The sequence below is a fragment of the Saccopteryx leptura genome, chromosome 7 (genome assembly GCF_036850995.1).
Source record: "Saccopteryx leptura isolate mSacLep1 chromosome 7, mSacLep1_pri_phased_curated, whole genome shotgun sequence".
Taxonomy (NCBI): domain Eukaryota; kingdom Metazoa; phylum Chordata; class Mammalia; order Chiroptera; family Emballonuridae; genus Saccopteryx; species Saccopteryx leptura.
The window spans coordinates 4427224-4439923 of NC_089509.1; the positions used below are offsets into that span (position 1 = coordinate 4427224).

The window sequence follows — 12700 nt, forward strand, 5'->3', positions numbered from 1 at the left end:
AATATTTTATTATTGTGTTACTGTCAATCTCTCCCTTTATCCCTATTAATATTTGATTTACATATTTATTTCTCTGGTTGAGGTGTTTTAGGCATAAATCGGGATGTTAAGCATAATTCAGAATTTTTAACAGCTAACATAAATGGTTGTCAGGCAGTGTTAAAAAAAGATGTATAAAATAAAAGTGATTACTTAAATGGACAGATATATGCAGAATATGAATGTGTGTATGAATAAACCAAAGTATTAGATGGGATAATACCTCAAATTCCCTCAAAGAATATAATACTTATTACCATAACTCACACATAATTATCATATGCTGATTTAGTTTATTTGGTTATATTAAATATAAAATTTTCCAGCTTCTTAGAATTTGAAGAAGCCTGAAGAATCATGTCAACCAACTGTAACTAATGCACAAAATAGGTCTTTACACTTTCTCTAGTATAGGCAGCCAGGGTCACTCTGCTTAACGTCTGCAATTCTGCACAACTCCCACCCCCAAATAAACTCCTGTCAACAATAAATATGCTACTAAGTAGAGTTATTATTAATTATTTAATTATAAAATAACCATAAGTATTAATATTTTGAAATTTCTGATGGTCAGAACCAAAAGGAAATAACAAAACAACAAGGATTGACTGTAAGGAGCTTCTTCTTTTGGCTGACTGAGCTAATGTCCTCATAACTCAAAATAATTTTCTTCTAATTTGTCTTAGGTTATTTCACATTATATATATTCTGAAATTTTATGTAAGCAGTTAATGAGAAAAAGAGTTATCAGATACAGTAAGAATGAAAAAAAAGACTTATCTTACAAAAGTTTTCACAATTACAAAATAGACTTGTGGTTTTTTAATTTTATAAACCAGCATTTTAGTTTCTGATAACACCCTCTTCTTACACACACACACACACACACACACACACACACACACACTTTAAATTTGCAGTTATACTTGTGGATTTTTACGGACCTAAATGCTATTATAATAGCATATCTTTTAAAAATTTAAATGATGAAAGAATTAAAAATAGATCTCTTTGATTTAATTTAAAATTAAAATTTAATTGAGTAGTAACAATTAAAATACAATCTGATCATACTTTTGCATTTTTCAGGTCTTGTTTTTAATTTTAATTTCTGACACTTATTTTTCAAGGAAGCTTACAAGTTCACTACCAGCTGAGCAAGGAAGAAACCCATGTGTTCACCATTGAGGTAGAGAACTTTGCCAATAGAAGAATTCACCACCTGAAGATTAACCGAGAGGGAAGAGAGTTTACCATTCAGGTATCTTATTTTCCTCTTTTCATTCAGCCAAATATGCTTCGGATGCTCAGTAACACTTTTCTGAGTTTCTACCCAAACCAAGTGTGGAGCTAAGTTCTAGGGATAGATATAAACCATGTTTTACCCCAACCTTTGAAAAAATTGAATAGTGGTTCTCAAAGTGCTACCCTCTTTGCACCAGCATCAGCATCACCTGGCACCTTGCCAGAAATGCAAATTCTTGGGTCTCACAATAGATCTACTTAATCAGAAACTTCTTCACCAGGGAGTCAGAAGGTGACTCTTATGGCTACTTAAGCTTATAAATCCTGAACTATAATATAATAGGAAGGCATATGGGTGAAAAGGAACACACAAGCAATTGGCAAGAACTAGGACAGAAGAGTGTCTCGGTGCAATCGGAGCATGGATGAGGGCACTGGCCATCAGTACTCAATTTCTGGGTGAACTTAGAAGTAAACTGAGTCTTGAAAGTGATTAAAAATTGGCTAGGTAGGGAAGAGAAAGCCATGTGCTCAGACAGGGGATCCATGTGAGTGTTGGCAAGGCTGTCTAAAAGAGTACAGTGTGTGTGGCAGGCACTCTATAAACTTTCAATGTACAATGTTTTATATAAAGTACAGGCAGCAGATGATGGCAGATCACAATAAACAATTGGCAAAGTCCACATCATTTTCTTTTAGAATCATCACCTGAAGTTAGCTATTAAATCTCCCCAGCAGTCACCCCTTATTTTTTTAATGCCTACACTTTTCTGATCTCCTAGGTGATCATTTTTAGCCTACTCATGTCCCCTTATCCCACCAACAATCTCGACTACATATTTACTCTTAGCAAATGACTATTTTTTCTACTTTCTTGTGAAAGAATTTAGCATTCAGAAGAGAATATCCACATAGTCTCACTACCACATGTACCCAGCTACCTGTGTCTGTCTTTATTGTATTCTTCCGAAGTGAGAAGTAGGGGTAGACAGATACGCTCCTGTGTGTGCCTGACCGGGATTCATCTGGCATACCCAACAGGGGGTGATGCAACTGGAGCCATCCTCAGCACCCAGGCCAACATTGCTCCAATAAAGCCTTGGCTGAAGGAGGGGAAGAGAGAGATAAAGAGAAAGGAGAGGGGGAAGGGTGGAGAAGAAGATGGGCACTTCTCCTGTGTGCCCTGGCCAGGAATCAAACCCAGGACTTCCACATGCCAGGCCTATGCTCTACCGCTAAGCCAACTGACCAGGACCATTATTATTATTTTTAATTCATGTGTTGACATGGTTTTAAGTGTCCCACTCAATATAACACCCTCTACACACTGCATTGTGCCCCATGCCCCATGCAAAGTCTCATCCCAGCCATATTTCTTCCCCTTTGCCTCCTTTTCCCCTACCTCCACCTGCTGTTTTCCTCTGGCTATTGGAGCCCTGTTGTCTGTCTATATGTGTTATGTAGATATGATATTGGCTGTTCCTTTTACTTTTTTTTTTCATCCTGTCTCCTCTTCCTGTTTCTCTCAGATAGCTGTCGATCTGTTTCCTGTGACTCTGTCTCTGTTTCTATGCTAAGTAGCATATTACTCAATAATAAATGGATTAACAATGAGATCAAGGAAGAAATTAAAAATTTCCTTGAGACAAATGAAAATGAACTCACAACAACACAAAATCTATGGGACACAGTGAAAGCAACCCCGAGAGGGAAGTAAGCATCTGTGTCTTTGTACTCTCACTCTGTCCTGTTGAACATACAGAGTGAGCAGCCTAGCTGAGGCCTGACCCACAGCATGTGGGTCAGATCTCATACCCTACTCAAAAGCATTACTTCAAATTATCCCTTCCCCTCTCTTCCAGCTCTATTGGATAGCTTCCCAAAGCATAAAACATGCAAATATTACATGAAAAACAACAAACTAAGAATTCCTCTTGGGCAGGAAAGCAAAACTTTTATCCTCTTATCTGATTTTATATACTGCACCATTTTCTCTTTTTAATGTATTGCTCAAAGCCATGGAGATGTTTACATACTTTGTCTCTGATATTTCTCTTCCTTTTTCTTAAACTCACACCAATGATTTTGCTACTGCAGAATATTTCTCAGGACACAATGGCTTTATCTTGAAAACTCCAATGGTCTTTTTCTTCACTTGTCTTCTCATTGGTATTTGATACAGTGATAGTTGTCTGATTTGGGACATATTTCTATTAGGCTTGTGGGACATTTCCCTCACTTGTTTCTTCTGTCTCTAATTTCTTTTGTTGATCTCCTTCTAACTTTTAAACACTAACTATTGAACCTTCCAAACTACAACTTCAAATCTTTTTTTTATTAGAACTTAACCTGTGGCTAATTTCACTGTCTCTGATTATTTATTTATTTATATTAATGTTAGAGAGAGGAAGGGAGAAAGAGAAAGAGAGAAAAACATTGATTTGTTGTTTCACTTATTTATGCATTCGTGGGTTGATTCTTTTATGTACCCTGCCTGGGGATCGAACCCACAACCTTGGCATGTCATGATGATGCTATAATCATGATGATAGCTATTTGGCCAGGGCCTTACTCTCATACCTGTAAATATCATGTATATGCTACTGAATAAAGCACAAATGTATATCTAACACCAGTCTTCTCCCTGAATTTCAGATCTGTATATTCAGTTGCCTCCTTGACATATCTATGTGGATATCTCTTAAACATCTACTAGACATCATTAGACATCTTGAATGTAACCTACTAAAACTGAGTTCCTAAAAATTTTCCTCCAAATACCCCTCACCCTCTATTATTTTTCACACCTCAGTTAATGCCAACTCCACTTCTGCAGTTGCTCAGTGTTAAAATTGTAGTTTCATCTCTGAAACTTCTCGTTTTCTCACATGGAGCATCCTGTTGATCAACACCTTCTCTCCTGGTCCAAGCCACCCTCATCCTACCTATTGTTTCACTGAAGCTTATTCTCAACACAGCAGTCAGAGTGAGTTTATCAAAAACGTTAGTCATATTGTGGTACTCTTCTCTCCAAAGCCAAAGACCTTGCAGTGGCCGAAGAGGATTTCCATGACCCAGCATGCTTGCTCCCTTCTCACTGTAGCCTCTATGATATCATCTGTCACATTCCCTCTGTAACTCCATACTTCCCACTCTGACCTCCTTTTATTTCCCAAGTCCATAAAAAGTCTCTGCCCTTGTAAGGTAATGGGTTTGCAAATACGGACTATGAGAGAAATCTAAATTGACTCTTGGTTTTTCTGATTGGGTGGAAGTTCATGATTAATTGTCAAATATATAATTCAAATAACAATTCCTGAATGAATATAATTTAAGGTGCTTACCGCTAGTATTTATTCTTGAAATAAGAGGAAAAATATTAGGAGAAAATCTGGGTTGATGCCAGATTGAAGTAGGAAAGGGATAGGATGATGAGTTCTGTTTTGAATATGTTTTGACTGAGATCCTTAGGGCATTGGTCCCCAACCCCCGGGCCACGGACCGGTACCGGTCCGTGGGCCATTTGGTACCAGTCTACAGAGAAAGAATAAATAACTTACATTATTTCTGTTTTAATTTATATTTAAGTCTGAGCGATGTTTTATTTTTAAAAATGACCAGATTCCTTCTGTTACTTCCGTCTAAGACACTCTTGACATTTGTCTGGGTCACATGATACATTTATCTGCCCCACCCTAAAGGCTGGTCCGTGAAAATATTTTCTGACATTAAACCGGCCCGTGGCCCAAAAAAGGTTGGGGACCACTGCCTTAGGGGACAGCTGGGATGCATTCTGGTGCACATTTGTATCTGACTCCTTTTTCTTTCTTTTTTAAATTTCCTATCTTCTTTTCCACAAATAAAAGACACAAACAGGGCAGTGAGAAAATGATAAAAGATATTTCATTTTCTTATTCCTCTTAAGAAATTTCCACCAATCAATTAATAGGCAATGATTAGCATGTAGTGGCTGAGGACATACTATTTCCAAAGTGCTGCTGGGAGCAGAGAACTGAAGGCAGCCTGACCAAGTGGTGGCGCAGTGGACAGAGCATCAGACTGGGATGTGGAGAACCCAGGTGTGAAACCCCGAGGTTGCTGGCTTGAGTGCAGGCTCACCAGCTTGGGTGCTGGGTCACTGGCTTGAGCGGGGGATGATAGACATGACACCATGGTCGCTGGCTTGAAGCAAGATCACTCACTCTGCTGGAGTCCCCTGGTCAAGGTACATATGAGAAATCAATGAACAACTCAAGGAGCTGCAATGAAAAATTGATGCTTCTCATCTCTCTCCCTTCCTGTCTGTCTGTTCCTATCTGTCCCTCTCTCTGTCTCTCTGTCTCTGTCACACACAAAAGAAAAAGCATTTGAAAAAAATAACTAGAAATAGAGACTTTTTTCCTTCTTAAAATCAGTTTATGAACCCAGTAAACACTTGCCTCTTTGACACTCCCTGCCCCCCCCCCATTTTTCCACCCTTCCTGCCAACTTAGAACAAACTGTTCAGTTAAAACAGAAAAGGGCAGGGTACTGTACTTCCGCATCCCCCAGGCCTGTGAGGCAGAGTATCAGGCAGTACTTGGAACCTGTTAGAGAGAGAAGGCAGGCAACTGTCATGGATTCTCCCATATCCCCAGACCTGGAGTTGTTCGTCCCCCTCATATCTCTTCTTTCTAATGATAAGAAGGAGTCCTTGCTCGGGAAGGTGAACTTAAATACCTCTATTTAAAATGCTGTGACATTAAAGAGATTTAGCCAGTTTGAAAATGCCAGCAGAACAACAAGCTATACAAAAGGAGGTGTCAGGCAAGTTGTTAATTACTTCCTTTGAAAGAAAAATGAAGCTCTGGTGTCAAGAGAGTCATCCAAAGAGTGATACAGACCTGTGTGTGACTACATGCTCCATCCCTCATGCTATGTGATCTTGGACCATTTACTCACCTTTGGAGTTTTAGTATACTTACCTGTTAAAAACAAACAGACAAACAAAACAATAACAACAAAACAAGGTGAGGGCATGGTACAAATGGAACTGAGCTCAGTCAATTCTCGTAAAGATCATATGAAGAAACATAGTTATGGAACCAAGCTGGAGGCCAGATATCTGGGGTTTGCTCAGAAATAGATTCTTCCATTTTCTTCTTTTTCTTGTCTTAGTTGATGACTTGGTCCCAGATTCTGAGATCAATCTATCTTCTATGCCAGAGTACAGACTTCAGCCATCCAAAAAGCCTAAAGGCTAATGATGCTTAACTTTTTACCACCTCACCAGTTGTAATTAAGAATAAAATAAAATACAAAACCCATAAAGTAAACTAAGAAAGTTTAACACAATGATTCATTTCCCACCGAATACATCAATGACGGCCAAGCCATGACATAAACATAGAAGACCTAAGAATAGATTTTTGTGGTAACACCACCCCCTTTTCATGGCTTTGTGTTGTTTATTTGATAAGTTTTTCAATTGGGAACTCAGCACCTGAACCTATACTAGTGTTCAGGTGTCCTCGTCCCATGTTAGGACTGGACTGTCTCCCAACTATCCATAGTCCACCAATAGCCTCAAGTCTTTTTTGAGGTATCCTACCTTCCTCTCCAAACCTCTACAAGTACTCATTTATCTGAAAAACTCTGTAATTGCCATTTACTTCCTTCTCCCTTTCAATAGTTATCTGATTAAGGTGCTAAAGACCAGGTAAATTCACAAAGCATAACAGTAAGATAGGAATGACTCATGTACTTGAACAATTAGCTCTTTCATATGTGACCTTTGAGCTTGGGCCTGTCAATGTTCAGGGGATCATTTCGACAGGAAGCTGACACTGTGGAGCCTGGGGAGGAGGTGCAGGGAAATCTCAGCTCAAACTTCAGGTCTCAGAATTCTTCTACTGCTTTCCCCTCAGCAGAAATCCTCCTCCCTTTATCTACCTCCCCAACCTGTACCACAAAGTACTAGGGAGGCTCCCTTTCCCCTGCTGGAAAGGGCAGTTCTGGAGAATAGGTGAGGCAAGTGAGAGCTCTCAGCATGGGACAAAAACTCTTTCAGGGCCATCTGATTTTGTGGGTGCTAAATAAACTGTGGATGAGGACCTCCAGGGCAGCCAGAAGCATTCCTGGTATGACAGACTTTGTCTTTACAGCCAACAAGATAGAAAAGGAATTGATGCAGACAGTTTATTTGATTACTCAGCAAACCTGTGTTAAGAACTATTTTGCCAGTTTTTGTTGTAGGCCCTTTAGAAAATATGTTGATAAGCCATCCATATTCTCAAAAAGCTAGTAGTTTAGTGGGGGAGGAGGGAGAGATGACTGGATCCTTATGATGCAGCATAATGCAAGGTTAGAGTAGAAAAGGCACCATGAGTCAGAGGTGAGGGTCAGTTAATCTAAGCAAGGTAACAAGAAAAGCATCCTGGAGGGGGTGTGCTCTGGGAGCACTTAGAACAGTGTCTGGCACACCAAAGGTACTCAGACATTTGTTGAATTAATTTTGTAGAAATTCAGAAATGGAAACGCACAGGATCATCTCAAAGTTGCTCAAATGTCTGGAGAGTTATGGATGGTAAAGCATAGTGCATGGGGATGGGGCAGACAATGGGCCACCACTTTGTGACACTGTGTGGCCTCTGCAAAGTTGTTCATTTCTGAGTGATATCAGTTTCACAGTCTGTGATACACAGATATCACTGCTTATTTTATAATATTCTAGAGAAGAATATACTTTGAAGGATGCTTTAGTATTGGGTCTCCTATAACAGATATTGAAGAAATAACTAATGATATTACAGTCTTAATGTCATAAGTGAAAAGTAATAAAGCATATAATCACAGACCACAAGTCACAGCCGGTGACTACTCTCACAGCAGAAACTGCTGCGTGACAAACAGATATGCAGGGAAAGTCTTGGCTATGGGAGTTGGGAGAAACAGTTATTAGTCCTGATGAGCCCCTCCTCAAGGGAAGCCAGGTCAGGCATCAGCTAAGGTGGTCTTAGGTCCCTCTTCTTACAGGTGAACTTTGAGATAATGAGGACCCTTTCCAGGGATAACATCATATACATATTCAGAGTGAAGTCTAATAGAAACTGGTACGGTTTAACTAGGCTGAAAAAAAGAAAAGTGAAATGGATGGGGAGAATACTGCATTGAAAAGAGGAGGAGGATAACAAAGAGATGGAACTGGAATTAGCAGCAGGTAAGCAAGGAGGGGTTGCTAAAAAGGATTCTAGCAATAGAGTCCTGAAGAATCCCAGTAATGATTTACATCTGCAAGATGGAGTTCATGCTGAGGGCAACTATCCAGCTAGCCTCTCCTCCCCAGGGTTCAACTTTTGTCCAGCTGAGATAGGTGCTCAAGGAAATCCCCTAGTGTCCATTACCTGAAAGAGACAAGGTCAGAATTAATGGAACAAAGGGCACAGTGGTGGCTCTAATGACAAAATGGAGAGATGGAGGAAGAAAAGGGAAATGAGTACCTGCTTTCCTCTTAATATTGATCCTACCCAGCAGGTTCCTAGATCTTCTTTTCTTCTTTTATTATTTATTGATTGATTTTAGAGAGAGAAACACTGATTTGCTGTTCCACTTGTTCATGCCTTCATTGGTTGATTCTTTTATGCGCCCTGACTAGGGAGCCAACTGCAATACTCTAACTGAGCTACCCAGCCAGGGCAGCATGTTTCTAGTTTTAAAGATTTTATTTGTTTGTTGCAGCAAATAATTTGGTAAGTGGATAAATACCTGTAAACACTACAGAATTTCCCAGGGAGAAGACTTGTGTGTGAAAGCCAAGGGGAAGGAAAGGGTATTTTATGTTCATTAGTGGAGAGTTAGCGAGGCATTTCTCACGTCTCCAGGGGAAAGCCTCCAAGAGGGTCAGCTGTATGCTGCAGCTGTGCTCAGAGGGGTGAGTGTTCATGCCCCTGGGTGCGGATTTCCTGATGCGATTGTTTCTGTTTCTCTGCAGATGGATGAGCAGCTCCGGCTCAGTTATAACTTCTCCCCAGAAGCGGAGTTCAGGGCTGTAAGGTCACTCACCTTGGGCAAAGTCACAGGTTTGTACTCTAGTCTACACCTTTCTAGGTGGACTATAAATTAATGAATAAAGAAATATTTTTTTTCAGGGTATTAAGTGACTCAAATCAGAAGTTTCTTGCTCCCATAATATCCAAGATCTAGAACTAAGATTTCTCATGGGAGAAGCTAAGACATGTGTGTGGTGAGGTTGGGAACTGGCATTTATATCTACATTATAGAAGCTTAAATAAGGTAAATTAACAAAGAAATTAAGTAAATTTTAAAATTAATTTCTAATTAAAAAATTTAAGGCTTACTTAATTTTTCACTTAAATTTAGTTAACTTTTACCTAAAGATATTAAGGATTTGAAAACCCAAATTATTGGATTGCTCAAATTCTTAATCTCTTTACTAATTGACCAACAATTAAAAGCTGATTGAAATCTCCCACTATAATAGATTTTCTTCTTTTTCTGCTAGAAGTTCTGTAATCTTTTATTTTATATTTAATTAAAATATTGCCCTGGCCGGTTGGCTCAGTGGTAGAGCGTCGGCCTGGCGTGCAGAAGTTCCGGGTTCGATTCCCAGTCAGGGCACACAGGAGAAGCGCCCATCTGATTCTCCACCCCTCCCCCTCTCCTTCCTCTCTGTCTCTCTCTTTCCCTCCCACAGCCCAGGCTCCATTGGAGCAAAGATGGCCTGGGCACTGGGGATGGCTCCTTGACCTCTGCCCCAGGCACTAGAGTGGCTCTGATCGCAACAGAGCGACGCCCTGGAGGGGCAGAGCATTGCCCCCTGGTGGGCAGAGCATCGCCTCTGCGGGGTGGACCCCGGTCGGGTGCATGCGGGAGTCTGTCTGACTGTCTCTCCCCGTTTCCAGCTTCAGAAAAATACAAAAAAACAAACAACAACAACAACAACAAAAAAAACAAATAAAATATTTATTAAGTGCAGGAAAGATTTAAACTTTCTCAATAAATTTAACAATATTTTACTTTTTTTAACTTTAATTTTTCTTTGTTCTCAAATCTACTTTGTTATTAACATAGCAATTCAGGTTCACTGTAGTATTTACTCAGTGTATTTTTTCTCATACATTTTCTTTCAATATTTATTTTTCTAAGTTTTATATATGCTCTTATGGAAAGCATAAAGTTGATTTTTATAATTTATCCATTCTGAACATCTCTTTTATAAATCGGCAAAAGTAAGTTCCTTTACACTTCTGAATTATTTTTTAAGGTTAAATATTTTTCTGCCTCCATGTTTTCTATTGGTTCAACTTTTCCTGTGATTCCATCTTGCTGTTCCTCAATCTCTCAATCACAATACTTTGCAGGAAAAAAATGACTGGGGCATTTTAAGTAGGGATGAATTTAAGATGGGAAATGAGTTGCTTACAAAATTGTGGCAGCACTTATGGTGTAGATTCTTGTTAGTCTTTCAGAATGACTCCCCAAGGAGTTTTGAACTGATTAATGGGGAGCTTTCTCCAATGAGGACATGCCTGATGCTTGCCTGAAGTCCACAGGCCACTGCAATCCTAGTACTGCATGTCAATTCGCGTCTGATTTTCAGAGCTTAATGTGCATCCAGAAACCTACAGCAGTCAGGTCTAAAAATGTCCATTTAATTTTCAAAATGACAGTTGAATGAGTTGATCAAGTGATCAACTTCAAGGTTAAATTTTATGTTTATTTTTTTTCCATTACCTCTCTATTGTAAATAATATTGCAATGAACATAGGGATGCATATTATCTGTTTAAATTAATGTTTTGGATTTCTTCAGATAACTACCTGGAAATGGAATTGATGGATCATAAGATAGTTGTATTTTTAAATTTTTGAGGAATCTCTATAAAGCCTTCATAGTGGCTGCATGAATTTACAATCCTTCCAACAGTGCATGAGGGGTTCCTTTTCTCTACACCCTCACCTATACTTGTTTGTTGTTTTATTGATAAGAGCCTTTCTAACAGGTGTGAGATAATATCTCATTGTGGCTTTAATTTGCATTTCTCTGATGATTAGTGATTGAGCATATTTCTATGTCTATTGGTCATCTCTGTGTGTGTGTGGATTTAAAGAAATGTCTTTTCGGTTCCTCTGCCCATTTTTTAGTTGAATTATTTGTTTAGGTGTTAAATTGGATTTTGGGCAATGCTGATTTCATAAAATAAGCTTTGGAACCTTCCTTGCTCTTGAATTTTTTTGGCATAGTTTCAAGATAGGTGTTAATGCATTTTATATATATATATGTATATATATATATAGTGGAAGGAAGACTACTATATATATATCATACATATCATACATTGTATATTATATATAATACATTGTTTATATTTTAGATATATATTATATATTATATATTATATATAATATATATATATAATATGGATTGAAGACTACCATATATATGTTTGCTTAGTAGAGTAATCTTGGTTGTAGGTCCTTGGTTTTTATTATTTTAAATATTGTTTGACAATCATCACTTCTGTTCTACAAACTTTCTGCTGAGAAATCAGCTGACAGTCTTATGGGAGTTTTCTTGTAGGTAATGAACTGTTATTCTTTTGCTGCTTTTACGATTCTTTGTCTTTAACCTTTGCCATTTTAATTATGCTATATCTTGGTGTAGTCCTTTTTGGGTTCAACTTGTTTGTGACTGGGTGCTTCCGGAATTTGTATGTCTACTTTCTTTGACAGATTAGTTTTCTATCATTATTTCTTCAAATGGGTTTTCAATCCTTGCTCTTGTTCTTCTCTTTCTTATACTCCTATGATGCAAATGTTGATACCCTTGATGTTGTTTCAGAAGAACCTTAAACCATCCTCACTTTTTAAAAGTTATTTTTCATTTTTGCTGTTCTGTTGGGTGTTTTCTGCTACTTTATGGCTGATTCATTCCTCTCCTTCTAGTCTGCTATTCCCACCATCTGGTATATTTTTTCATTTTAGTTATTATACACTTTATTTTAACTGGTTCATTTAACTGGTTTGTATGGTCTTTTTTATGTTACTATCTCTTTGTTGGAAGTCTCACTGAGTTTATCTGTTCTCCTTAATTCACTGAACATTCTTATAATCACTGTTTTGAACTCTATATCTGGTAGATTGTTTTCCTCCATTTCAATTAGTTCTTTTTCTGGGGTTTTCTTCCGTTCTTTTATTTGGGACATGTTTCTTCATCTTCTCATTTTGGCAGACCCTCTTTGGTTTGTTTCTGTGTACTAGGTAGAATTTGCTACATATCCCAGTGTTGGCAGAGTGGTTTTACATAATAGATGTCCTATCGTAACTGAGCTTTGATTGCTGTTGGCATGTCAGTGGACAGTGTTGATCTTCAGGCTGATTGGATGTGAAGATTGGCCATGACAACAGCAAATGAGCCG

The 12700-nt window shown here is 38.4% G+C and overlaps 1 protein-coding gene across 3 annotated transcripts in view; it reads left to right on the plus strand.

The window, feature by feature from the left end:
• CNTNAP5 (contactin associated protein family member 5) overlaps nt 1–12700 on the plus strand; it is an 855485-nt gene that overhangs the window by 784754 nt on the left and 58031 nt on the right. For all 3 annotated transcript variants that reach the window (XM_066345536.1, XM_066345539.1, XM_066345538.1), the window contains 2 exons: nt 1170–1300; nt 9254–9341. In XM_066345536.1, the coding sequence (XP_066201633.1) occupies nt 1170–1300; nt 9254–9341 (219 nt within the window). The remainder of the gene's footprint in view (nt 1–1169; nt 1301–9253; nt 9342–12700) is intronic.